The 27,954-nt window shown below is 44.7% G+C and overlaps 1 protein-coding gene across 1 annotated transcript; it reads left to right on the forward strand.

Annotated features, from left to right (window-relative positions):
• Positions 1–11,528: 11,528 nt before the first annotated feature.
• LOC139387095 (dual specificity protein phosphatase 22-B-like) lies at positions 11,529–27,626 on the forward strand. Its single transcript, XM_071133095.1, has 7 exons — positions 11,529–11,697; positions 13,119–13,152; positions 13,335–13,417; positions 14,234–14,283; positions 17,080–17,154; positions 26,676–26,847; positions 27,105–27,626. Exons 1-7 carry the CDS (start codon positions 11,677–11,679, stop codon positions 27,255–27,257), a joined length of 588 nt encoding a protein of 195 aa, XP_070989196.1. The 5' UTR covers positions 11,529–11,676; the 3' UTR covers positions 27,258–27,626.
• The last annotated feature ends 328 nt before the right edge of the window (positions 27,627–27,954 follow it).

The following is a 27,954-nucleotide window of genomic DNA, read 5'->3' on the forward strand; positions in this document are numbered from 1 at the left end:
AAAGGGATAAAGAATATGTACATAAAGATATATGAATGAGTGTTGGTACAGAACTGCATAGGCAAGATGCAGTAGATGGTATCGAGTACAGTATATACATATGAGATGAGTCATGTAGGGTATGTATACAAAGTGGCATAGTTTAAAGTGGCTATTGATACATGTATTACATAAAGAGGCAGTAGATGATATAGAGTACAGTAGATACATATACATATGAGATGAGTAATGTAGGGTATGTAAACATTATATTAAGAAGCATTGTTCAAATTGGCTAGTGATATATTTTACATTCCCATTATTAAAGTGGCTGGAGTTGAGTCAGTGTGTTGGCAGCAGCCACTCAATGTTAGTGGTGGCTGTTTAACAGTCTGATGGCCTTGAGATAGAAGCTGTTTTTCAGTCTCTCGGTCCCTGCTTTGATGCACCTGTACTGACCTCACCTTCTGGATGATAGTGGGGTGAACAGGCAGTGGCTCGGGTGGTTGTTGTCCTTGATGATCTTTATGGCCTTCCTGTGACATCGGGTGGTGTAGGTGTCCTGGAGGGCAGGGAGTTTGCCCCCGGTGATGCGTTGTGCAGACCTCACTACCCTCTGGAAAGCCTTACGGTTGTGGGCGGAGCAGTTGCCATACCAGGTGGTGATACAGCCCGGCAGGATGCTCTCGATTGTGCATCTGTAGAAGTTTGTGAGTGCTTTTGGTGACAAGCCACATTTCTTCAGCCTCCTGAGGTTGAAGAGGCGCTGCTGCGCCTTCTTCACAACACTGTCTGTGTGGGTAGACCAATTCAGTTTGTCTGTGATGTGTACGCCGAGGAACTTAAAACTTACTACCCTCTCCACTACTGTCCCATCGATGTGGATAGGGGGGTGCTCCCTCTGCTGTTTCCTGAAGTCCACAATCATCTCCTTAGTTTTGTTGACGTTGAGTGTGAGGTTATTTTCCTGACACCACACTCCGAGGGCCCTCACCTCCTCCCTGTAGGCCGTCTCGTCGTTGTTGGTAATCAAGCCTTCCACTGTAGTGTCGTCCGTAAACTTGATGATTGAGTTGGAGGCGTGCATGGCCACGCAGTCGTGGGTGAACAGGGAGTGCAGGAGAGGGCTCAGAACGCACCCTTGTGGGGCCGCAGTGTTGAGGATCAGCGGGGTGGAGATGTTGTTACCTACCCTCACCACCTGGGGGCGGCCCGTCAGGAAGTCCAGTACCCAGTTGCACAGGGCGGGGTCGAGACCCAGGGTCTCGAGCTTGATGACGAGTTTGGAGGCGACACATCAGGTCCCATTTGTACAGTATTTGGTGTGACTCGGCCAGGGATTGACTTTAGGGAAGGCACTCTAACCACAAGTCCAAGGAGAAAAACATTATTTTACCATTTTCAACGTTTTTGTTCTGTGGTTTATATTATAAAGTGTGAATGAAGCTGAACATTTTGGTCAAAGACGGATTCCTAGCCTGGGCAATAGGCTAGGCTAAACTCAATGATAACACAGTTGGATAACTTTTTTTGTCACAAAACAACTCACATGTTCATAAAATTGCATAGTAGCCAATGTCAGATCGGGAGGCAAAAGCCCATAAAAGTAAAAAATAGTCCAGTAACATAAAGCACTATCACCGCCTACTGGAGGCATGCCTCTATCACAGTTCATCTTCCAAAGAAGAGAACGTGGATCATCATTACATTATTCACAACCAAGTATCGCCTGACTTTTGGGGGGCTTTACACTTTGTTTGTGTGTGTGTTGAGAGAGAGAGAGAAACAGAGAGAGAAACAGAGAGAGAGAGAGAGAGAGAGAGAGAAACAGAGAGAGAGAGACAGAGAGAGAGAGAGAGAGAGAGAGAGAGAGAGAGAGAGAGAGAACACAGAGAGAGAGAGACAGAGAGAGAGAGAAACAGAGAGAGAGAGAAACAGAGAGAGAGAGAAACAGAGAGAGAGACAGAGAGAGAAACAGAGAGAGAGAGAGAGAAACAGAGAGAGAGAGAGAAACAGAGAGAGAGAGAGACAGAGAGAGACATGTGAAACATGTAGGCCACTTTACCCTTATAGCCTGGCTGTTCCTGGAAGTCATTTGCCATTGATGGACAATGGGTCGTGCTGAGCAAGGATATGTCAGCCATGGCATTGTGAAAGACTGCACTAGATTATTTTTTATAAGGATTGTCACCAGATGGTTTAGTTTTTGGACAGTCTCAATTTTACTTTTTAAGACTTCTTTGACCTTTTTGACTTCTCAAGTAATGACATACAGTACATCAATAAAACCTATGGCAGTGGAACCCACAGGCAGCAGGTAAAATACAATAATATGTTAAAGGTAAAAATAGCTACCCTCGAAATAACCTGAACATTTTTCATAATCTACCTCAGAGTACTTTACAGACACTAAAAAGGAAATAACAAGACACTTTCCCTTACCGGCACAATGACTCAACACAGCCAAACCACACTGAATTAAAGCAACATACTCACAAAAACAAAGAGATTATGATCCATTGATAAAGTCAGATTTTCTCTGAAACCAGAATGGGAAACCACCTGAATTGTAGCACATCTGAAGGTTTTGGGCTTCTGATGGTTTTGGGTGAAGTGACTAGACTACACTGATTGTGCAGAGTTAGGCCAAAGCCTACAGTGCATCTGGAGTAGGCCTATATTCTGTAAACGCCCCCGACCTATATTCTTTGCCTGTCCTCACACACTAAAGCCACAACAAAGTATTTCACATCATCATTTGCCATTTCTCTGGGTTCTCTTTCATGGTCATTACAGTAACCCTGGCATCCACTGTTTTAACTGGATATTATTGTCTGCCTGTAATAGAGTCTGGGTGAATGAGTGGTTTAATCAATAACTGTATGGGTGCAATAGGCCTAAATGTACTATTGTCTGGCCTGATGCCTATTTTGTATAGGCCAGCATTGTAACAATTTCTGCCCACAGCAAAGCTCAATAAGTTTGGTAAGCCTTTCATTCAAAGCAAATATCCCTCTATATGTTATTACTGGTCATGATATGTGATTGCAATTATTCAACAATATATATATTATGGTTTATGTGAAGACAGATAAAATAAGTTTGCAGTATCTCACTGCTTGCCTCATCTCCAAAATAATAAGAAATAAGTCCTGTAATTAATAACAGGCCAGATAACCGACCATTTCGAATCCCACCGTATCTTCTCCTGTATGGGCTGCGTACTGGCGGCAGAGAAGTCAGACGCAGGAGAGCAAAAACTGTGTTTCCAAACGGCGCAGTTTAATAACAAGAAACCCACCAGAAAACAGAACACCGGGGTGCGAACACCGGGGTCTCACTGCGGTGCATTCCTCTTTTGGAGTGTCACGGCCTGCTGAAGGTGGACAAGGACGGCTTCCCATGTCTCCTCCGTGCACCTGATCCAGTCGTCCACCGCAGGAACCTCGGTCTGACCCTGATGCCAAGGCCGGCTGGTACCCCGGTACGCACTGGAAGGGAGAGAGGTTAGTGGAGGAGTGGCATAGCGAGTTCTGTGCCATCTCGGCCCAGGGCACGAACGCCGCCCACCCCCCCGGCCGGTACTGGCAATAGGACCGCATAAACCTACCGACATCCTGGTTCACTCTCTCACCTGCCCATTACTCTCAGGGTGAAATCCTGAAGTAAGACTGATCAAGACCCCCAGACATTCCATGAACGCCTTCCAGACCCTAGACGTGAGCTGGGGACCCCGATCAGACACTATATCCTCAGGCACCCCGTAGTGCCGGAAGATGTGTGTAAACAAGGCCTCCGCAGTCTGTAGGGCCGTAGGGAGACCTGGCAGAGGGAGGAGACGACAGGACTTAGAGAAACGATCCACAACGACCAGGATCACGGTGATACCCTGTGAGAGTGGAAGATCAGTCAGAAAATCCACCGACCAAGGCCGCTGTGGAACAGGTAAGGGGTGTAGCTTACCTCTGGGTAGGTGCCTCAGAGCCTTACACTTGGCGCACACCGAGCAGGAGGAAACATAAACACTCCCGTCCTTAGCCAAGGTAGGCCACCAGTACCTCCCGCTCAAACAGCGCACTGTCCGACCGATCCCAGGATGACCAGAGGAGGGTGACGTGTGGGCCCAATATATCAACCGGTCACGAACAGCAGACGGGACGTACAGATGCCCAGCGGGACACTGGAAGGGAGCAGACTCTGCACATAACGCCTGCTTAATGTCCGTGTCCAGCTCCCACACTACCGGTGCCACCAGGCAGGAGGTGGGGAGTATGGGAGTGGGATCCACGGGCTGCTCCTCTGTGTCACACAGCCGGGACAATGCGTCTGCTTTAACGTTCTGGGAGCCTGGTCTGTAGGAAACGGTAAACACAAAACGGATGAAAAACATGGCCCAACTTGCCTGGCGAGGGTTCAGTCTCCTCGCTGCCCGGATGTACTCCAGATTGCGGTGGACAGTCGAGATGAGAAAAGAGTGTCAAGCCCCCTCAAGCCAATGTCTCCACGCCTTCAAGGCCTTGGCGACAGCCAACAGCTCCCGGTCCCCCACATCATAGTTTCGCTCCGCCGTGCTGAGCTTCTTCGAGAAGAAGGCACAGGGGCGGACCTTTGGTGGCGTACCTGAGCGCTGAGAGAGCACAGCTCCTATCCCAGCCTCGGACACATCCACCTCCACTATGAATGCCAAAGAGGGATCTGGATGGGCCAGCACGGGAGCCGAGGTAAACAAAGCCCTCAGGTGACTAAAGGCCCTGTCTGCCTCAGCTGACCACTGCAAGTGTACCGGGCCCCCCTTAAGCAGTGAGGTAATGGAAGCCACTACCTGACCAAAACCCCGGATAAACCCCCGGTAGTAGTTGGCAAACCCTAAGACCCGCTGCACCTCCTTTACCGTGGTGGGAGTCGGCCAATTACGCACGGCTGAAATGCAGTCACTCTCCATCTCCACCCCTGAGGTGGAAATGCGATACCCTAGGAAGGAGACGAACTGTTGGAAGAACAGGCACTTATCAGCCTTGACGTACAGGTCATGCACCAACACGCAACAAAGCACCCTGGCAACCAGGGACACATGCTCGGCACGTGTAGCGGAGTATATCAAAATGTCATCAATATACACCACCACACCCTTCCCGTGCAGGTCCCTGAATATCTCGTCTACAAAGGCTTGGAAGACTGATGGCGCATTCATCATCCCGTACGGCATGACGAGGTACTCATAGTGCCCTGAGGTGGTACTGAAAGCCGTCTTCAACTCGTCTCCCTCCCGGATACGCACCAGGTTGTAAGCGCTCCTGAGATCTAGCTTCTGCGCGCCCCGTTCATTGACTCAATCACTGTGGCTATGAGCGGTAGCACCTCACAGTGATCTGATTCAGACCCCGATAGTCAATAGACGGACGCAGATCTCCCTCACAAAAAAGAAACTCGGAGGAGGGTGAAGTGGAGGGCCGAATGTACCCCTGACGCAGGGATTCAGAGACATATGTTTCCATAGCCTCCGTCTCCGCCTGTGAGAGGGGATACACGTTACTCCTGGCAAGTGCAGTGTCTACCAGGAGATTTATCGCACAATCGCCCCTTCGATGAGGTGGTAATTGAGTCGCCTTCTTTTTAGAGAAGGCGAGAGCCAAATCAGCATATTCAGGGGGTATGCACATGGTGGAGACCTGGTCTGGACTCTCCACCGTAGTAGCACCAACAGAAACCCCTAAACACCTACCTGAGCACTCTCGTGACCACACCGTGAGAGCCCTCTGTGGCCAAGAAACAGTGGGGTTATGACAAGCTAACCAGGGTAGGCCCAGCACCACGGGAAACGCAGGAAAGTCAAAATTCTCTCCTTGTGACCCCCCTGCATCACCATGCCCAAAGGAGCGGTGACCTCCCTAATCCACCCTGACCCTAATGGTCGACTATCTAAGGTGTGAACGGGGAAAGGCACAGCCACGGGAACAATGGGGATCCCTGAACTATAGGCTAACGCTCTATCAATAAAATTCCCAGCCGCGCCGGAATCGACGAGCGCCTTATGCTGGGAATGCGGGGAAAACTCAGGGAAAGTGACATACACAAACATATGTGCAACAGAGGGCTCTGGGTGAGAATGGTGCCGGCTCACCTGGGGTGATGCCAGAGCGCCCTACCTGCTGCCTCAATCCCCAAAGGAACCAACCTGGCACCGACCGGCAGTGTGACATCTGCGGCCACAGATGGTTCACGAGCTGGAACCCCCTCCAGTCTCCCTGTGCACTGCCCCTCCCAGCTCCATGGGTATCGGAGAGGGGGTGTGGGAGTATGGAACCACCAGGCAGAACAATCAAATAATGGGTACATAACCCGACGCACACCAGGACAGACGTGCACAAGCTCTTGCAATTAACAATCACCGACAAGGACATGAGGTGGAACAGAGGGTTAAATACACAACATGTAATTGATGGGATTGGAACCAGGTGTGATGGAAGACAAAAGACAAAACCAAAGGAACGTGAAAAGAGGAGCAGCGATGGCTAGAAGGTCGGTGACTTTGACCGCCGCACGGCGCCCAAACAAGGAGAGGGACCAACTTCGGTGGAAGTCGTGACATCTCCGTTATGCAATCCGGTTTCTGAGCTGGTCACGGGTGCACCTCAGCCACTCTCAAGGTCCTAAACAATATCATAACCGCCATCGATAAAAGACAGTACTGTGCAGCCGTCTTCATCGACCTGGCCAAGGCCAGACTCTGTCAGAAGCAGCAGACTCAACAGCCTTGGTTTCTCTAATGACTGCCGTTCACTAACTACTTCTCAGATAGAGTTCAGTGTGTCAAATCGGAGGGCCTGTTATCCGGAACTCTGGCAGTCTCTATTGGGTTGCCACAGGGTTCAATTCTCAGGCCGACTCTTTTCTCTGTATATATCAATGATGTCGTTCTTGCTGCGCGTCATTCTTTGATCCACCTCTAAGCAGACGGCACCATTCTGTATACATCTGGCCCTTCTTTGTGTTAACAATCCTCCAAACTAGCTTCAACGCCATACAACACTCCTTCTGTGGCATCCAACTGCTCTTAAATGCTAGTTAAATGAAATGCATGCTCATCAACCGATTGCTGCCTGCTCCCGCCCCCCTGACTAGCATCACCACTCTGGACGGTTCAGACTTAGAATATGTGAACAACTACAAATACCTAGGTGTCTGGCTAGACTGTAAACTCTCCTTCCAGACTCATATTAAGCATCTCCAATCCAAAATTAAATCTAGAATCGGCTTCTTATTTCACAACAAAGCCTTCTTCACTCATGCTGCCAAACATACCCTTGTAAAACTGACTATCCTACCGATCCTTGACTTGACTTCCTTCTACAAAAAAGGCTCCAACACTACTCAGCAAATTGGATGCAGTCTATCACAGTGCCATCCATTTTGTCTCCAAAGCCCCATATACTACCCACCACTGCGACCTGTATGCTCTCGTTGGCTGGTCCTCGCTACATATTCGTCGCCAAACCCACTGGCTACAGGTCATCTATAAGTCTTTACTAGGTAAAGCCCCGCCTTATCTCAGCTCACTGGTCACCATAGCAACACCCACCTGTAGCACGCACTCCAGCAGGTATATTTCACTGGTCATCCCCAAAGCCAACACTTCATTTGACTGCCTTTCCTTCCAGTTCTCTGCTACCAATTTCAAAAATTACTGAAGTTGGAGACTCATTAACTTTAAGCATCAGCTGTCAGAGCAGCTTACCAATCGCTGCAGCTGTACACAGTCCATCTGTAAATAGCCCATCCAACCAACTACAGTTGAAGTTGGAAGTTTACATAGACTTAGGTTGGAGTCATTCAAACTCGTTTTTCAACCACTTCACACATTTCTTGTTAACAAACTATAGTTTTGGCAAGTTGGTTAGGACATCTACTTTGTGCATGACACAATACATTTTTCCAACAGTTGTTTACAGACAGATTATTTATTAACTTATGTGTCACAATTCCAGTGGCTCAGGAGTTTACATACACTAAGTTGACTGTGCCTTTAAACAGCTTGGAAAATTACAGAAAATTATGTCATGGGTTTAGAAGCTTATGATATGCTAATTGACATAATTTGAGACAATTGGAGGTGTACCCGTGGATGTATTTCAAGGCCTACCTTCAAACTCAGTGGGAAAAAGGGAAAATCAAAATAAATCAGCCAAGACCTCAGAAAATAAATTGTAGACCTCCACAAGTCTGATTCATCCTTGGGAGCAATTTCCAAACGACCGAAGGTACCACGTTAATCTGTACAAACAATAGTACGCAAGTATAAACACCATGGGACCATGCAGCCGTCATACCGCTCAGAAAGGAGACGCATTCTGTCTCCTAGAGATGAACGTACTTTGGTGCGAAAAGTGCAAATCAATCCAGGAACAACAGCAAAAGACCTTGTGAAGATGCTGGAGGAAACAGGTACAAAAGTATCTATATCCATGGTAAAACGAGTCGTATATCGACATAAACTGAAAGGCCGCTCAGCAAGGAAGAAGCCACTGCTCCAACACCATAAAAAAGCCTGACTATGGTTTGCAACTGCACATGGGGACAGAGATCGTACTTTTTGGAGAAATGTCCTCTGGTCTGATGAAACAAAAATAGAACTGTTTGGCCATAATGACCATCGTTATGTTCTAAGGAAAAAGGGGGAGGCTTGCAAGCCGAAGATTACCACTTCAACCGTGAAGCAAGGAGTAGCATTGCATTGCTGCAGGAGGGCCTGGTGCACTTCACAAAATAAATGGCATCATGAGGGAGAACTATTATGTGGATATATTGAAGCAACATCTCAAGACATCAGTCATGAAGTTAAAGCTTGGTCGCAAATGGGTCTTCCAAATGGACAATGACCCCAAGCCTACTTCCAAAGTTGTGGCAAAATGGCTTAAGGACAACAAAGTCAAGGTATTGGAATGGCCATCACCAAAGTCCTGACCTCAATCCTATAGAAAATGTGTGGGCAGAAGGAGGCCTTACAACCTGTCTCAGTTACACCAGCTCTGTCAGGAGGAATGGGCCAAAATTCACCCAACTTATTGAGGGCTGCCTGAAACGTTTGACCCAAGTTAAAAACTTTAAAGGCAATGCTACCAAATACTAATTGAGTGTATGTAAACTTCTGACCCACTGGGAATGTGATGAAAGAAATAAAAGCTGAAATAAATCATTCTCTCTACTATTATTCTGACATTTCACATTCTTAAAATAAAGTGGTGTTCCTAACTGACTTAAGACAGGGAATTTTTACTTGGATTAAATGTCAGGAATTGTGAAAAACTGAGTTTTAATGTATTTTGCTAAGGTGTACAGTATGTTAATTCCGACTTCAACTGTACCTACCTCATCCCCATATTTGTTTTTCTGCTCTTTTGTACACCAGTATTTCTACTTGCACATCCTCATCTGCACACATATCACTCCAGTGTAAATTTCTAAATTGTAATTACTTCGCCACTATGGCCGATTTATTGCCTTACCTCCTTACTTCATTTGCACACACAGTATACAGATTTTTCAGTTGTGTCATTGACTGTACGTTTGTATATCCCATTTGTAACTCTGTGTTATCACACTGCTTTGCGTTATCTTGGCCAGGTCGCAGTTGTGAATGAATACTGGTTCTCAACTGGCCTACCTGGTTAAATAAAGGCAAAAAAAGAAAGAAAAAAAAAACATAATGATAAACAAAAATGTTCAGTGAGTGGCTTTTACCCATGAGTATGTATGTTGTGAAATTAGAATACTTTTGTTTTGACACAAAAGAAAACAACTCTATGTCCATTCCTTCATTCATGAGTTGAGAGATTTTTGACTGTATGCCTATTGCCTATACAGTGGGCTCCAAAATGACTGGCACCCCTGACTGGCAATGCACAAACAATACTTTAAAAAATATAAAGAATATAATTATGGAGATAAACTCAAAATACCAACATGTGAGAAATACTGTACTTTATTAATGTTTCAATGGAACCCACCAAAATAATGTATTGATTTAATTAAAAATCAATGTCCTCCAAATCAAGGTTTCACAATTAATGGCACCCTTAAAGATTATTGTAAATGACATCTACCAAAATTAAACCAGGAATTAAATTTGACTTATTTATGTTTATCTAAGTCTTAAGGAACTATATTGAGCCATTACATCACTTCCTGTTTCACTAGGGTATCAAAATGAGGTAACACGCATGCAATATCCTTTTGTCATCCAACACCATGAAGAAAAACAAAATAACTGGCAGTTCAAAAGAGACAGATGGTCATAGACCTTCATAAATCTGGTAATGGCTACAAGAAGATTCACAAATGATTTATTATACCACTGAGCATTGTCAGGGCAATTATTTTTTTTAAAGATAAAAAATATGGAACAGTTGAAAGCCTCACGGGTAGATGGAAATGCACCCCCCCCCCTCCCCCAGGATAGGGAGGAGGATGGTGAGAGAAGCAATAAAATCCCCAAGAATCCCTGTGAAATAATTGCAGGCCTTGGTGGCGTCTTGGGGTCAGACCTTTCTGATCGCAAGACACAGACGCAAGCGCTTGGAGTTTGCCAAACGTCATTTCAATTATGACTGGAAGAAGGTGCTCTGGTCAGATGAGACCAAAATGGAACGTTTTGGTCAGATACAGCATCGGCATGTTTGGCGTCAAAACAGAGATGCATACAAGGAGAGGCACCTCATACCCACGGTGAAATATGGTGGTGGGTCAGTGATGTTTTGGGGCTGTTTTAATTCCAGAGGTTCAGGGGCACATGTTAATATTGATGGCATAATGAATTCCACCAAGTATCAGGCAATTTTGGCTGACAATCTGGTTGCCTCTGCCAGAAGGCTGGGACTTGTCTGTAGGTGGACTTTCCAACAAGACAATGACCCAAAATATACCACAAGATCCACACAGAAATGGTTCTGTGACAACAAAATCAATGTTCTGCCATGGCCATCTCAGTCGCGGGACCTCAATCCAATCTAAAACCTGTGGGCTGAGTTGAAGAGGTCAGTTGATAAGCGAAACCCAAAAATGTGAAGGATCTTGAAAGGATCTGTGTAGAGGAATGGTCCAAAATCCCTCCAAATGTGTTACTTAACCTTGCTGTTATCCTTGCCAGAGGTGGTTGCTCTAAGTACTGAGTGAGGAGTGCCAATAATTATGAAACCTTGATTTTGGTGAAATGTATTTTGTATTAAATAATTGTATGATTTTGGTTAGTTCCATTGAAACATTAATAATGTACAGTATTTCTCACATGTTGGTATTTTGAGTTTATCTCTAATTATATTTTAAATATATTTTTAAGTATTGTTTGTGCGTTGCCAGTCAGGGGTGCCAGTCATTTTGGAGCCCACTGTCGGTGAAGTCTACCCATAGAGTCTGTGGCATAGACTGTATACAAATTGTGAATATAAAAATAAGCATAGGCCTGTCATCCTTCATTTACAGAGACCATGCCTCTCTAGATGAGAAAAAACTACATATCCCAGGAAGCATTGAAAACATCGGGAGCTTTAGGGAACAGCGCTGCTGCAGACTGTGTGAGTACTCGATCGCTCGCAATTTGGGGAGCTCTCGGGAAAGCCGTTGGAGACCTACTTCTCGAAACAAGAGTACAACAATAAATGCCGTAATTTCCATTTGTTGGTTTTACAGAATTCTTCGTTTAGAATGGGTAATGGGCTCAATAAGGTATGTTATTCGTTGATATACAGCCTATGCATGCGCTCCTAAAGCAAAGTTTACGCATGGTCGCTGAGTAGGCTACAGTAGTTCTGTAGACAGGGGGTTTCAATGAATATAGAATGTCAATCAAACGCGTGTAGTCAAATGTGTTTAATGCGTGTGTTCTATTGGTGTTATGAACACGTATTGCGTCTAATTTATATTGAATCGGTGCACAATTGCATAATACCATATTCCACTTCAGGCCATCTGCCATAAGAGTGCCTGTTTGTCGCTGTATGTATGCTACTGTACACTGTACACTTTAATGACTCTAGCTGTCTATCAAAGTAGACACACCCGGTGTGTAGGCGTTGTGCTTTTACATTCCAACTCCTTGGCTACACATTGGACAGATTTCTGTTGAAAATGATCAAAGCATGCTACATTTGATGATATTACTTATGGGTGTAATGCATTGCTGTGTCTTATCACATACTGTAGGCTCCGTGTCATCATGGATACTTTAGCAATTGACCTTCTCAAATGTTGGCTTGGTACTTGGTGTACACAACAGGTGTCATCAACTCATTTCAATTGGAAAAGCTTTCTGCACCTCTCATCACTGTTATTCCAGCTGGGTTTGAGATGGGGGAGGAGAGGTATGAGGGACGCAGGCACACACACACACACACACACACACACACACACACGCACACACATGCACACACACACATAAACACACAAACACACACATAAACACACACACACACACACATAAACACACACGCACACACACACACACACACACACACACACACACACACACACACACACACACACACACACACACACACACACACACACACACACACACAGTGGATGAAAAAGTACCCAATGACTCAAGTAAAAGGGAATGTTATGGATAGCCAGGGTCATGTTTCCAGCTACAATAGTCATCTACAACATTAACAATGTCTACAACTGTATTTCTGATCAATTTTATGTTATTTTAATGGACAAAAAACATGTTTTTCTTTCAAAAACAAGGACATTTCTAAGTGACCCCAAAGTTTTGAATGGTGGTATTTACACACACACACAGATCCTACATTAACATGTCTTATCACTATCATCAGAGTGAACTGTGTCGGTTATGTGAGCTCACTCGCCTCTGGTATTTGGTGTCAAACTAAATATACAGTCTCTGCACCTCCATGTTGTCTTTCCTTGAGAACACAGGCTATATATTTGAGTTTCGTCTTTGCTGTCAATAGTGGCACAGGAGTATAGGCCCAGGGGCTTGTGTTTTAAGTAGTAATATTGTTGCTTAGCCTAGTTATTTGTGTAATGAATGAAATGCTTGTTGTAATTATGTCAGGTTTAAGAACACTGGTGAATGTAAACAACAGGTCACACAATAATATTCAATTCTTACCTTCACATAGGTCCTGCCTGACTTGTACTTGGGAAACTTCAAAGGTAAGTGTTTCTTCCCAGCTGTACTGGTCAAAGGCTTGAGCTAAGGATAAGACCAATGAAGACACCCCTTCACCATTTTCCCTTCCAGAACATTTCAGTGGCACATTCATATTTGAGAACATTCTATGAATATTTAATAGATGATTCATGTGTTTTGTCATTCAATACTTGTTTTCCTTTAGATGCGAGGGACAGAGAGCAGTTAGCGAGGAACAACATCACACACATCCTCTCCATCCATGACAGTGCAGCCCCTATCCTGCCGGTAAGAAAACACTTCCCAGTGGACCGTTCGCTAGATCAAAATGGCTAAATACCGCGTCAGACCTCCTTTCAGCATGATATTATATGAATGTACGTGATCTAATGACACATGCATTAACACACGTTCCTTAATGCCTGTCTGTAGCATATGCACACACAAAATCCAGTTTCAAAATCCAATTTGGATGGATGTTAATGTGACAAATCAAGATTTGCATCCAAGAATGCGGACACAGTTTGGTTAAGCAAATAAATTGACAGTCCCCATGTCAGTCCTCATGACTGCTCTTCCTATAAGAGCATGGTATATGTTTGCCCCTGGACCAGTCTGTCCAGGGGCAGCAGTATGGGAATGTGGCTTAGTGTGTAATATTAGACTAGGCCCCATCCCAAACAAAACAGGTTCACATTACATCAATAGAAATAATTTGTTGGAGCCTGTATGAGCTCTGTGGGAGGGTGTAGGCGGTAGAGAGGAGTATTCTTTTTAGTTTCTGACCCAGTGCTCTGGCTCTAGCTTGTGTGGGATTTGGTGTTCTCATATTCTACTACTCCCTATAGAAACTAGCACAGTCTGTCCCGTTCTTTTACTTCCCCACTACAGCTGCAATCACCACATCAGAAACACAGTCTATAGGATAGGACCTGGTGTGTAAGCTTACATAATGGTTGTTATTGTTTGCAGACACACTTGTAAGACTGAGAGCATTATGTAATAGTGTGTACAGAGTGGTGTTTACAACGATCCTGTCGGCATGCTTTGCCTGTTAGATTGTAATTGTGTTAGAGCGTATAACAGTTGTATGTTTTCCTGCAGGAGATTACCTATCTATGCATCTCAGCAGCGGACCTGCCCACACAAAACCTGTAAGTAGCCCAACACACAGCACCACACAGTACACAAGGCTACCATACAGAACAGAACAGCACCGGACTGAAGCAGACTAGACCAGTCAGATCCATTCTATCTAGCACACACACTCTGTGTGGGCGTCTCTAGTTCATGTTCTCATAATATGAAAATGATATGCTTCACATGCTCACCAGTTGACTGTGAATCAAAGCACTGAATAAATCACCAGCTGACTAGGCGATTCGGCTTCTTATTTCCCTAATGAGAAATCATGGAATGCTTTTTACTCATTAGGATTAAGACAATAAACATGCAGAGATGTAGTGAGCACCGACATACCAACATACAGTGCCTTGCGAAAATATTCGGCCCCCTTGAACTTTGCGACCTTTTGCCACATTTCAGGCTTCAAACATAAAGATATAAAACTGTATTTTTTTGTGAAGAATCAACAACAAGTGGGACACAATCATGAAGTGGAACGACATTTATTGGATATTTCAAACCTTTTTAACAAATCAAAAACTGAAAAATTGGGCTTGCAAAATTATTCAGCCCCTTTACTTTCAGTGCAGCAAACTCTCTCCAGAAGTTCAGTGAGGATCTCTGAATGATCCAATGTTGACCTAAATGACTAATGATGATAAATACAATCCACCTGTGTGTAATCAAGTCTCCGTATAAATGCATCTGCACTGTGATAGTCTCAGAGGTCCGTTAAAAGCGCAGAGAGCATCATGAAGAACAAGGAACACACCAGGCAGGTCCGAGATACTGTTGTGAAGAAGTTTAAAGCCGGATTTGGATACAAAAATATTTCCCAAGCTTTAAACATCCCAAGGAGCACTGTGCAAGCGATAATATTGAAATGGAAGGAGTATCAGACCACTGCAAATCTACCAAGACCTGGCCGTCCCTCTAAACTTTCAGCTCATACAAGGAGAAGACTGATCAGAGATGCAGCCAAGAGGCCCATGATCACTCTGGATGAACTGCAGAGATCTACAGCTGAGGTGGGAGACTCTGTCTATAGGACAACAATCAGTCGTATATTGCACAAATCTGGCCTTTATGGAAGAGTGGCAAGAAGAAAGCCATTTCTTAAAGATATCCATAAAAAGTGTCGTTTAAAGTTTCCCACAAGCCACCTGGGAGACACACCAAACATGTGGAAGAAGGTGCTCTGGTCAGATGAAACCAAAATTGAACTTTTTGGCAACAATGCAAAACGTTATGTTTGGCGTAAAAGCAACACAGCTGAACACACCATCCCCACTGTCAAACATGGTGGTGGCAGCATCATGGTTTGGGCCTGCTTTTCTTCAGCAGGGACAGGGAAGATGGTTAAAATTAATGGGAAGATGGATGGAGCCAAATACAGGACCATTCTGGAAGAAAACCTGATGGAGTCTGCAAAAGACCTGAGACTGGGACGGAGATTTGTCTTCCAACAAGACAATAATCCAAAACATAAAGCAAAATCTACAATGGAATGGTTCAAAAATAAACATATCCAGGTGTTAGAATGGCCAAGTCAAAGTCCAGACCTGAATCCAATCGAGAATCTGTGGAAAGAACTGAAAACTGCTGTTCACAAATGCTCTCCATCCAACCTCACTGAGCTCGAGCTGTTTTGCAAGGAGGAATGGGAAAAAATTTCAGTCTCTCAATGTGCAAAACTGATAGAGACATACCCCAAGCGACTTACAGCTGTAATCGCAGCAAAAGGTGGCGCTACAAAGTAATAACTTAAGGGGGCTGAATAATTTTGCACGCCCAATTTTTCAGTTTTTGATTTGTTAAAAAAGTTTGAAATATCCAATAAATGTCGTTCCACTTCATGATTGTGTCCCACTTGTTGTTGATTCTTCACAAAAAATACAGTTTTATATCTTTATGTTTGAAGCCTGAAATGTGGCAAAAGGTCGCAAAGTTCAAGGGGGCCGAATACTTTCGCAAGGCACTGTATACATACATAAATAGGTGGATAGATAGATGCTGTAAAAACATGCACAAATGCACACACACATTTCCTCTGGTTGAGTGCATAGAGTGCAGGTGGCCTGGTCCTCTATGCAGGAAGGAACAGGAAGTCTCTGGTTCTCTATGAGTTGCCACGTCCGTCTGCACTGCGTCTCTATTTTTATAACACCCCCGAAAAAGACTCACGCACACACTAACACCCAGGCACCCAGATGTCGCTGTCAACTCCCCTGTTACTCCCACACCTTTTCTCTCCAGCAAGGTGTGTGAAACCTGCAGGTGAAATGTTAAACTGGCCCTGGCTAGCCAGAGATGGACAGACACCACTTGCTCATCCTGGTCCTGTCAGGAGGATAGATAGATGGCCCTAGGGCCTAGAAGAACACACCCATGCTCACCCCTACGGCCCTCCCCTCACCCATACCCTTCACTGCTCGCACACCACAGGTGGCTGATGGCACCGTAATTAGGGAGGATGTGCCCATAGTAATGGCTGGAAGGGAATAAATGGAATAGTATCGAACACATCAAACACATGGTTTCCATGTGTGTTTTTCCACCTTTCCATTCACTCCATTCCAGCCATTATTATGAGTCGTTCTCCTCTCAGCATTATGAGTCGTTACCCACTCATCCCCCCACTTTTTATGACTGGGGTGGAGGGCCCGTTTTACAGCTTTTTTGGCAAATGTAATGTTATTTGTCCTATATGCTTTGTCTTCCACAACAAATACAATGTTATTACTACTGTGGGAATGGTAACTGGTTTGTTATTGTGTTATGACCTGCTTATGACTGTACATAACCTGTATGTGTGTCATTCTCAGGACACAGCACTTCAAACAGAGCATCATGTTCATGCACGAGTCCCGGCTGAAAGGAGAGGGCTGTCTGGTCCACTGGTGAGTCATAAACTTTGTCCATCTGTTACTGTATCTCCGGGTTAATCTGAGTGCTCACAAGTGAACCCATGTGTGACTATGGTAAGCAGCACATAGACAGATAACACAGAAGGCTATTCTTGAACTTCCCCAAACAACAATCTTGATTTGAATGTGTTGTGTTGTTCAACTATCTGAGGTATCTCTGGTGAGGGTCTCCTGAGAAATACAGAAGACCCTTCCGTTAAATAAATGTTCTAATGTTGCCTCCACAGTCTCTATATTTGACTTCCAAGTCAAGTAAATGTATTGTCTATTAATATGACCTGCTGATGTCCATGCCCTTTATCTCTATCATGGCCATGCCAGCTCCTATCCATCCCTCCCTCTTAAATGTAAAGTCCCCATATTTGGGGACCCTATTTGATTTGTTTTATTGAATTGAGGGCTGGTATGAGAATGGTAGACCCTATCTGCAAAACCAGGATGTCTGCGGAAAGCTGGGTATCTTGGCTATTGATCGGCGCCTTCAAATCTTTGGTGTGACTTACTACCATATATGGGCATAAGAATGTATAAGGGCATGCCGAGCCGATAACCTCATTTCAAGATGGCTGCTACCTTCATTCCGGTTAGCGTTGTGAAGCATAAACGGAATAAACACGGAATACATTGATAAACACCAAAAGCCGGGACTCCGCAGATCATAAGGATATGTTATTCATCTGACTGTGACCTACCGTTATTGATCACCAGTGCCGAGAGTCAAAATGTTTATTTTACCCAACGTTTTCATCAAACAAATTATAATCGAATCAAACTTTATTTGTCACATGGGTCGAATTCAAGTGTAGACCTTACCGTGAAATGCTTGAAATGAGTTAAGAAAATATTTACAAAATAAAGTAAAGTAAAAATAATAAAAAGTAACACAATAACAAAGTAATAACGAGGCTATATACAGGGGATACCGGTACCGAGTCAGTGTGAGGGGGTACAGGTTAGTTGAGGTAATTTGTACATGTAGGTAGAGGTGCTTAGATAATAAACAGAGTAGCAGCAGTGTACTAAACAAATGGAGGGGGGGGGTCAATGTAAATAGTCCGGTGGCCATTTGATTAATTGTTCAGCAGTCTTATGGCATGGGGGTAGAAGCTGTTAAGGAGCCTTTTGGTCCTAGTACCGCTTGCCGTGCGGTAGCAGAGAAAACAAGTCTATGACTTGTCTGGGACAATTTTATGGGCTTTCCTCTGACACCACCTATTATATTTATTTTACCTGGCAAGTCAGTTAAGGACAAATTCTTATTTTCAATGACGGCCTAGGAACAGTGGGTCAACTGCCTTGTTCAGGGACAGAAATACAGATTTTTACCTTGTCAGCTCGGGGATTCGATCTTGCAACCTTCCAGTTACTAGTCCAACGCTCTAACCACTAGGATACCTGCCACCCCAGGTCATATAGGTCCTGGATGGCAGGAAGCTTGCCCCCCAGTGATGTACTGGGCCGTACGCACTACCCTCTGTAGCGGTTTACGGTCAGATGCCGAGCAGTTGCCATATGCAACCGGTCAGGATACTCTCGATGGTGCAGCTGTAGAACTTTTTGAGGATCTGGGGACCCATGCCAAATCCTCATGGGTCTTACAAGGTAAGCTTCGATTTGGTCTGTGTTTTCGCTACATGGGGCATATGAAATTAATCCATAGGTTGGTAGGAGTAAATCTATCTTATTGACAATGTTATCTGATGATGTATGACTTAATGGCAAGATCAAATGGCCAATGTCCACCGAATGACTATAGCCGGCAACAATGATGTTGCCGGCTGACGCGCTGTAGGCATCCATTACACAGGGAATTGGCTACTATGGCACCTTGACAGTCTTGTAGCCAATGAGGTAAGCTTTCCAGGGATATGCAGTTGACCTGGATGGGACAAAGCAAGGCCTAGAACCTTTAATGCGTAATGCGAACTACTGCTACCTGGATCAGAGACGAGACGCACTCTACATTACATTGTAAACAGATTTCATCACTTTAACATAAAATGCTTCTCAAGGGGTAAAAAAAAGGTAAAAACTAAGAATATCGAACAGAAACCTAAAAAGAAAGCAACTATGAATAAGTATACCGACATAGAAGCTTTGAATAAAATACTGGAGTCGGACTCGGATCCTTCATTCCCAAGATGGCATAGCAGTCAGACGTCCTTTGTCCTCATCTTGTCGTGTCCCGTGTAAATATATATTTACATCTTTTCTTCGCATATCTTTTTATATATATTTTTTTCTAAAAATCTCAACTTCAAAACACTCTCCTGCAACCCGCCTCACCAATTAAAAAAAATATATTATTCACCTCAAATCTGAAATCCATAATAGAAGCTAGCCAGAAGCTAGCCAGTTTACTGGCTAACGTTAGTATTCAGCTAACCACGGTTGGTGGTCATCAGCTATCCTTTAGCTCGAAAAGCTATCGCCAGTTTTGTACAACGCGACTCAGACCAGAGCATACCGGACCAATTTTCTCTCCATATCCCCGGATTTCTACCGCAAGCTCTGGACATTTACACCTGGATCTTGCAGCTAGCTAGCTTCTATCCGAGTGACTATTGGCTTACGTCAGTCCCGGAGCAAACATAAATTATTCGGGAGCTAGCCAGGTGAAGAGTTCCATCAGCCATTCCTGGACTACAATCACCTATCCGGACCCTTTTTACTGCCGATGCAGAGCCCCACCGGGCCTTCACGACTGGACTACCGGCGTTATCTGCCCGAGGGAGTTATCCAACTGGCCCCTCCGTCGCGACTTTACCTGAACGCCCATCTTCGGCCCGCTAATCGTTAGCTATCTTATCGGGTGCTATCTGAATAGGTCTATCGCACAATTTTCTTGGGTCACTATAACTATATCTATTTTGCCAATTGGATTGTTCCCCTCTACCACATGGTACCCCACTAATCTACCGATGGAAACGCACAAGGTGGCTAAAAACAGACCTCCATCCTCTGCCAGTTTGCTACCGATGGCCCGGCTAGCTGTCTGAATCGCCGTGATCCCAACCAACCTCACTACTCACTGGACCCTTTTGATCACTCGACTAAGCATGCCTCTCCTTAATGTCAATATGCCTTGTCCATTGCTGTTCTGGTTAGTGTTTATTGGCTTATTTCACTGTAGAGCCTCTAGCCCTGCTCATTATACCTTATCCAACCTTTCAGTTCCACCACCCACACATGCGATGAAATCACCTGGTTTCAATGATGTTTCTAGAGACAATATCTCTCTCATCATCATCTCATCAAATGCCTACGTTTACCTCCACTGTATTCACATCCTACCATACCTTTGTCTGTACATTATATCTTGAAGCTATTTTATCGCCCCCAGAAACCTCCTTTTACTCTCTGTTCCGGACGTCCTAGACGACCAATTCTCATAGCTTTTAGCCGTGCCCTTATCCTCCTCCTCCTCTGTTACTCTGGTGATGTAGAGGTGAATCCAGACCCTGCAGTGCCTAGCTCCACTCCTATTCCCCAGGCGCTCTCTTTTGAATACTTCTGTAACCGTAATAGCCTTGGTTTCATGCATGTTAACATTAGAAACCTCTTCCCTAAGTTTGTTTTATTCACTGCTTTATCACACTCTGCCAATCCTGGCTTAGGAAGACCACAAAAACTCTGAAATCTCCATCCCTAACTACAACATTTTCAGACAAGATAGAACAGCCGAAGGGGGCGATGTCTACTGCAGAGATAGCCTGCAGAGTTCTCTCCTACTATCCAGGTCTGTACCCAAACAACTTGATCTTCTACTTTTAAAAATCCACCTCTCTAAAAACAAGTCTCTCACCGTTGCCGCCTGCTATAGACCACCCTCTGCCCCCAGCCGGGCATGTTGTCCGGGCGTCTGGCAGTCTCTATGTTGGTGCCACAGGGTTAAATTCTTGGGCCAACTCTCTTCTCTGTATACATCAATGATGTCGCTCTTGCTGCTGGTGAGTCTCTGATCCACCTCTACGCAGACGATACCATTCTGTATACTTCTGGCCCTTCTTTGGACACTGTGTTAACAACCCTCCAGACGAGCTTCAATGCCATACAACTCTCCTTCCGTGGCCTCCAACTGCTCTTAAATACAAGTAAAACCAAATGCATGCTCTTCAACCGATCGCTGCCTGCACCTGCCCGCCCGTCCAGCATCACTACTCTGGACGGTTCTGACTTAGAATATGTGGACAACTACAAATACCTAGATGTCTAGTTAGACTGTAAACTCTCCTTCCAGACTCACATCAAACATCTCCAATCCAAAGTTAAATCTAGAATTGGCTTCGTATTTCACAACAAAGCATCCTTCACTCATGCTGCCAAACATAGCCTCATAAAACTGACCAGCCTATCGATCCTCGACTTCGGCGATGTCATTTACAAAATAGCCTCCAATACTCTACTCAATAAATTGGATGCAGTCTATCACAGTGCCATCCATTTTGTCACCAAAGCCCCATATACTACCCACCACTGCGACGTGTACGCTCTCGTTGGCTGGCCCTCGCTTCATACTTGTCGCCAAACCCACTGGCTCCAGGACATCTACAAGACCCTGCTAGGTAAAGTCCCCCTTATCTCAGCTCGCTGGTCACCATAGCATCACCCACCTGTAGCACGCGCTCCAGCAGGTATATCTCTGGTCACCCCCAAAACCAATTCTTCCTTTGGACGCCTCTCATTCCAGTTCTCTGCTGCCAGTCACTGGAACGAACTACAAAAATCTCTGAAACTGGAAACACTTATCTTCCTCACTAGCTTTCAGCACCAGCTCGCAGAGCAGCTCACAGTTTACTGCACCTGTACGTAGCCCATCTATAATTTAGCCCAAACAAGTACCTCTTCCCCTACTGTATTTATTTATTAATTTATTTTGCTCCTTTGCACCCCATTATTTCTATTTCTACTTCGCACATTCTTCCACTGCAAATCTACAATTCCAGTGTTTTACTTGCTATATTGTATTTACTTTGCCACCATGGCCCTTTTTTGCCTTTACCTCCCTTATCTCACCTCATTTGCTCACGTCATATATAGACTTATTTTTATACTGTATTATTGACTGTATGTCTGTTTTACTCCATGTGTAACTCTGTTGTTGTATGTGTCGAACTGCTTTGCTTTATCTTGGCCAGGTCGCAATTGTAAATGAGAACTTGTTCTCAACTTGCCTACCTGGTTAAATAAAGGTGAAATAAAAAAATATATAAGAAAGGGAAACGAAGATTTCGACTTGGCCAACGAAGATTTCTTTCTAGAAGGATTGGATCCACTTTTAGATCTGTAAGTAAATTATTTTCATGACTTTATATATTTACTATAGGTGTTGTTTTTTTTTTACAAATGTTCTGCTTTTTGTGGTTTGGATTTAGTTACCATAGGCCTATGTAACAAGTCATTTCAATGTTATATATTTCCAAAGTAGTTATTGTCTATGTTTCATATTAGTTCACTGTTTGCTGTTCTAAGTTTCATCTTTGTAACTTTGGAGAGGCCACTAAACTCTCATGGCCATTGTTTATTTGTGGTTGTCACCTCTGCCTTTGTGTTACTGTTTGCATTGTGTGTGTGCTTCACACCTTCTATGAGAGTCACTGTACAGATAAAGTTTAGGCTTGGTGTTTTTACTTTACAGTAATGTTGTTTTGTAAATTTAGTCAACTGTAATTCTGTGTCTTACAACAATATATCCCTTTATTTTATTCATAAATGGAGGATGCAGAAGATTTGGATGATGACTTTTGGGACCCACCCCTCCCCTGCAAGCGCCACCCCGACGGTCAAGGCCCCCCCCCACTGCTGTGTCAATCACCCTTTCTGGTGGTTCTACATCCACCACTCGACAAAGGCCCCACTCCTCTTCAACCGCCCCACTGCAGTGTCAATCACCCCGTCTGATTAATCTACTACCACTACTCCGCAAAGACCCCACTCCTCTTTTACCACCCCCACTGCAGTGTCAATCACCCCGTCTGATGATTCTACTACCACTACTCCGCAAAGACCCCACTCCTCTTTTACCATCCCCACTGCAGGCCCTGGCACCAGTCCCCTCTGTGCAAGTTCATCTGGAGGTGAGGGGGCAGGGAGGAGATCTAGGCCTCAATAGAGAAGAGGGAGAGGCAGAGGGAGAGGCAGTGGAAGCAGCACAAAAGAGGGAGAGTAAACTGAGGACAGATGGCATACGGTCTTTGAAGATGATGAGGTACCAGAACAATTTTGGTTTAAACCCAAACCCAATTTTGGTTTAAACCCAAAGGCCCACAGTTGGTTAGTGATGAAACATACAGCCCCTTACAGCTGTTTCAGCTCTACTTTACAACCTCTGTACTGGGAACACTAATTAGTAATACCAACAAGTATGGGGACAAGCAGCAGCAGGGGGGAAGGAAGATGTCCTGAAAACCTGTCACCTTGGGTGACATGCTCAACTACACTTCCTTGGTCATTTACATGGGACTGGTAAAGGTATCAAGACTAGTTGACAACTGGAGCAAGTCCCCACTCAATCGGTTCGAGTTCCCCACCTCCATCATGAGTGAAACCCGATTCTTGGCCATCAACCATACTATTCACATGAGTGACCCGCAAAAGTATCAGGAGAATGACCAGAAGGGGACTGCAGGGTATGACCGTCTTGCAAGAGTCAAGCACCTGTATCATGACATGGTGGAGGCATGCAAAACTTACTTCCAGCCTGCTCAAAATCTATCTATAGATGAGCGCATGGTTGCCTCAAAGGCTTGAATTGGCTTGAAGCGTAATATGAAAAATAAGCAGACCAAATGGGGCTACAAGCTCTTTGTGCTAGACGATTCAGCCTCTGCCTACTCGTGGAACTTTTTCATCTAAACTCAGCAAAAAAAGAAACTGCCCTTTTTCAGGACCCTGTCTTTCAAAGATAATTCGTAAAAATCAAAATAACTTCACAGATCTTGATTGTAAAGTGTTTAAACACTGTTTCCCATGCTTGTTCAATGAGCCATAAAAAATTAATGAACATGCACCTGTGGAACGGTCGTTATGACACTAACAGCTTACAGATGGCAGGCAATTAAGGTCACAGTTATGAACACGTATGACACTAAAGAGGCCCTTCTACTGACTCTGAAAAACACCAAAAGAAAGATGTCCAGGGTCCCTGCTTATCTGCGTGAACGTGCCTTAGGTGTGCTGCAAGGAGGCATGAGGACTGCAGATGTGGCCAGGGCAATAAATTGCAATGTCCGGACTGTGAGACGACTAAGTCGGCGCTACAAGGAGACAGGATGGACAGCTGATCGTCCTCGCAGTGGCAGACCACGTGTAACAACACCTGCACAAGATCGGTACATCTGAACATCACACCTGCGGGACAGGTACAGGATGGCAAAAACAACTGCCCGAGTTACACCAGGAATGCCCAATTCCTCGATCAGTGCTCAGACTGTCCGCAATAGGCTGAGAGAGGCTGGACTGAGCGCTTGTAGGCCTGTTGTAAGGCAGGCCCTCACCATACATCACCGGCAGCAACGTCGCCTATGGGCACAAACCCATCTTTGCTGGACCAGACAGGCCTGGCAGAAAGTGCTCTTCACTGACGAGTCGCAGTTTCATCTCACCAGGGTTGATGGTGGGATTCGCGCTTATCGTTGAAGGAAAGAGCATTACACAGAGGCCTGTACTTTGGAGCGAGATCGATTTGGAGGTAGAGGGTCCATCATGGTCTGGGGCGTGTCACAGCATCATCGGACTGACCATGTTGTCATTGAAGGCAATCCCAACGCTGTGCGTTACAGGGAAGACATCCTCCTCCCTCATGTGGTACCCTTCCTGACCCTCCAGCCTGACAATACCACCAGCCATACTGCTCGTTCTGTGTGTGATTTCCTACAAGACAGGAATGTCAGTGTTCTACCATGGCCAGCGAAGAGCCCAGATCTCAATCCCATTGAGCATGTCTGGGACCTGTTGGATCGGAGGGTGAGGGCTAGGGACATTCCCCCCAGAAATGTCCGGGAACTTGCAGGTGCCTTGGTGGAAGAGTGATGTAACATCTCACAGCAAGAACTGGCAAATCTGGTGCAGTCCATTAGAAGGAGATGCACTGCAGTACTTAATGCAGCTGGTGGCCACACCAGATACTGACTGATACTTTTAATTTTGTTCAGGGACACATTATTCAATTTCTGTTATGCAGTTGATGCTTCCCGTTACTTGGCGGTAGGTACAAGCTCTTAGTGGACAATTTTTATTCTAGTCCCATAGTTTTCATAGACCTCTTGAAAAATCACCATTCATCCTAACAGAATTGGTTTCCCCAAGACCAAGGTAAACAACATGAAAAGACTGTGGAGAGGGGGGCCATACGTTGGATCAGGACTAACAAGCTGCTACGGAAATAACTATGCTCACCACACAGCATAAGGCATTCAATAACGACCATGTCTCAAGGAGCGTGAAAAATGCCGATGGGTGAGGAAGAATGTCCTTATTCCTGTTTCTGTGAAGGACTACAATGCCAGCATGAGGGGTGTAGACCTATCTGATGCTCTGATAGGCTACTACCAGGTCATCCACAAGACCAGGAAGTGGTATAATATTTGTTTTACCACTTTGTGGACATTGCTACAGTAAATACTTTTATTCTCCACAAGCAGATGGCCAAAGCAAAGGTCAAACCCCTCTCTCCCAGTTGGCCTTCCAACAGCAGCTGGTGTTGAATTGGGGGCCCAAAGCAACCTCACAACCACCACAGACCAATACATTGGATATGCCTAGGCTAAATGTTCAGGCACTTTGGAGAGGCTACAAAAACACTTGAAATCCCCTGTATGTCCCCCAAAACCACCACAATGTTTGAGAGAGGATGGTGTTTAAGAAATTTTGTTTTTTATAAAGAACAATAACTTTTAGGCACCCCCAGTGTGCAAAAACAGGGCAATTACCACATTCGGACACTTTGGAGAGGTTGAAAGGACACTTGAATGTTGATATGGTAGACATTGTGTTTTTATAATGAACAAATAGCATTTAAGGATTGAAAATATGTACTAGCAGTGGAATGATCTAATTTACAGATATATGCCACTTTGGAGAGGTTTAGGGACACTTGGAAACGTCTTGTGACCACACCTGACACCACTTACTAAAACATCTGCCCATTTCTAGTTGTTAGGTCTATCAATCCCATTTGCTTTCTGATATTGTTCACATGTTGTAGAAGCCATCTGATGTGTTTCAGCTCTAGTCATGAATTATTCACTTATAGCTTGTCAAAAAAAATAATATATATTTTGTGTGTGCTTGATCTTGTGTACTCCTATATATCTTCTGATCATTTCCTCAAAATCTCCCAGATGTCGTCTTTCCAAATATGCCTCGTTTTTGCATGTCGGAATCATGTAATTACACATGAATAGCAGTTACTTTTGGGTAAGTCTATTTAGGCGGGAATCTACATTTTGCCATTACATTTAAGAGGTTAACCATCCATTCCTCTCTCCATGCAGTCTGGCGGGTGTGTCTCGGAGTGTCTCCCTGGTGGTGGCCTACATCATGACAGTGACACGGCTGGGCTGGCAGGAGGCTCTGGCTGCTGTGAGGGTGGCTCGGCCCTGCGCTGGCCCCAACCTGGGGTTTCAGCGCCAGCTCCAGGAGTTTGAGACCACTCACGCTGACCAGGTCAATACAGAGGGGGATAGAGGGAGGACAGGGGAAAAGATGTCAGTCTAGGTACAGGTGACAGTGTAAGAGATGCAGGCACTCTTGGAGGGAATGGAAGTTCAATAAAAAGGAGTTTCTTATCATAAAAAATGTATGTGTTAAGCATTAAAGCCTTCAGAGAGTGGAGTAGCCTTGTAGTTACTTGAGGAATAGAATACAGATGCCTCAACAAACAAGAGTATTGACATACTGTATGTTGCTGTCTGTCTCTCCAGTACAGGGAGTGGCTTCGGCAGGAGTACAAAGAGAGTCCCTTCAATGACGAGGACGACATCCGCATCCTGTTGACAAGGAGTCTCAAACCAAACGGGGTGGCGGTGGAGGTGAATATTGAGCCGCCCACCCCTCCAGGATTGCAAGGTACCTGAGACCCCTTATCCAGGTCTTAAGTCTTGCATTGTGGGATGATACCACTCTGGTCCCAAGAGGGGGGGTTCTCTCTCTGTCAGTACACCGTTGGACCAGTCTCTCTCTCTGTTGTTGTCCCTTTGCTGGAGAAGACTGGGGGAGGATGGGCCGATTGATGCACCATTTTGAGAAGGTTTATTGATATTTTATTATGGCTAATACTACTGGTTTCATTACCCCTATTTTATGTATATAGCTATGTACACCACGTTCTGTATTTGTACTTGTTTTTCCAAATCTTGAAAATGTATAATATTGTTACCATGTCATTTGTTTCTTCTTGAAGCCATTTGTGAGCTTTTTGTGCAATAATAAAAGGATTCAAGTCACTGTGTGATTAAATGGTTATTAACTGCTGTGTGTGCTGTCAGATACCATGTGATGACAGAAAGACATTCTCTGTGCTCTCTGTTTCGGGTCTATTTCCTGTTTGTGTCTAATGCAAAGGAAGCCTTGCATGACAGCAGTAAAAACAACCTTTTCAGACAACTTTCACTGTCAGCATCGGAGTGATAGAGAGGGCTGGGCATGAGTGCAACTAGTTCTGAAAAGTAACTACATTTAATTTGTCTGTAGCTTACCCATCAGCTGACCTATAGTGTAGACCTCCAATAGATATGTCACACAGTCTATGAAATAGACCCAGATGATATTTAA

This window comes from Oncorhynchus clarkii, chromosome 28 (genome assembly GCF_045791955.1).
Source record: "Oncorhynchus clarkii lewisi isolate Uvic-CL-2024 chromosome 28, UVic_Ocla_1.0, whole genome shotgun sequence".
Classification (NCBI taxonomy): Eukaryota; Metazoa; Chordata; class Actinopteri; order Salmoniformes; family Salmonidae; genus Oncorhynchus; species Oncorhynchus clarkii.

Excerpts from the sequence above, each read along its gene's own strand:
- LOC139387095 (XM_071133095.1), top strand. The coding sequence starts at position 11,677 with ATGGGTAATGGGCTCAATAAG. Across the intron at positions 13,418-14,233 it reads GTGCAGCCCCTATCCTGCCG|GAGATTACCTATCTATGCAT; the intron begins GTAAGAAAACAC and ends GTTTTCCTGCAG. Across the intron at positions 26,848-27,104 it reads AGACCACTCACGCTGACCAG|TACAGGGAGTGGCTTCGGCA; the intron begins GTCAATACAGAG and ends CTGTCTCTCCAG.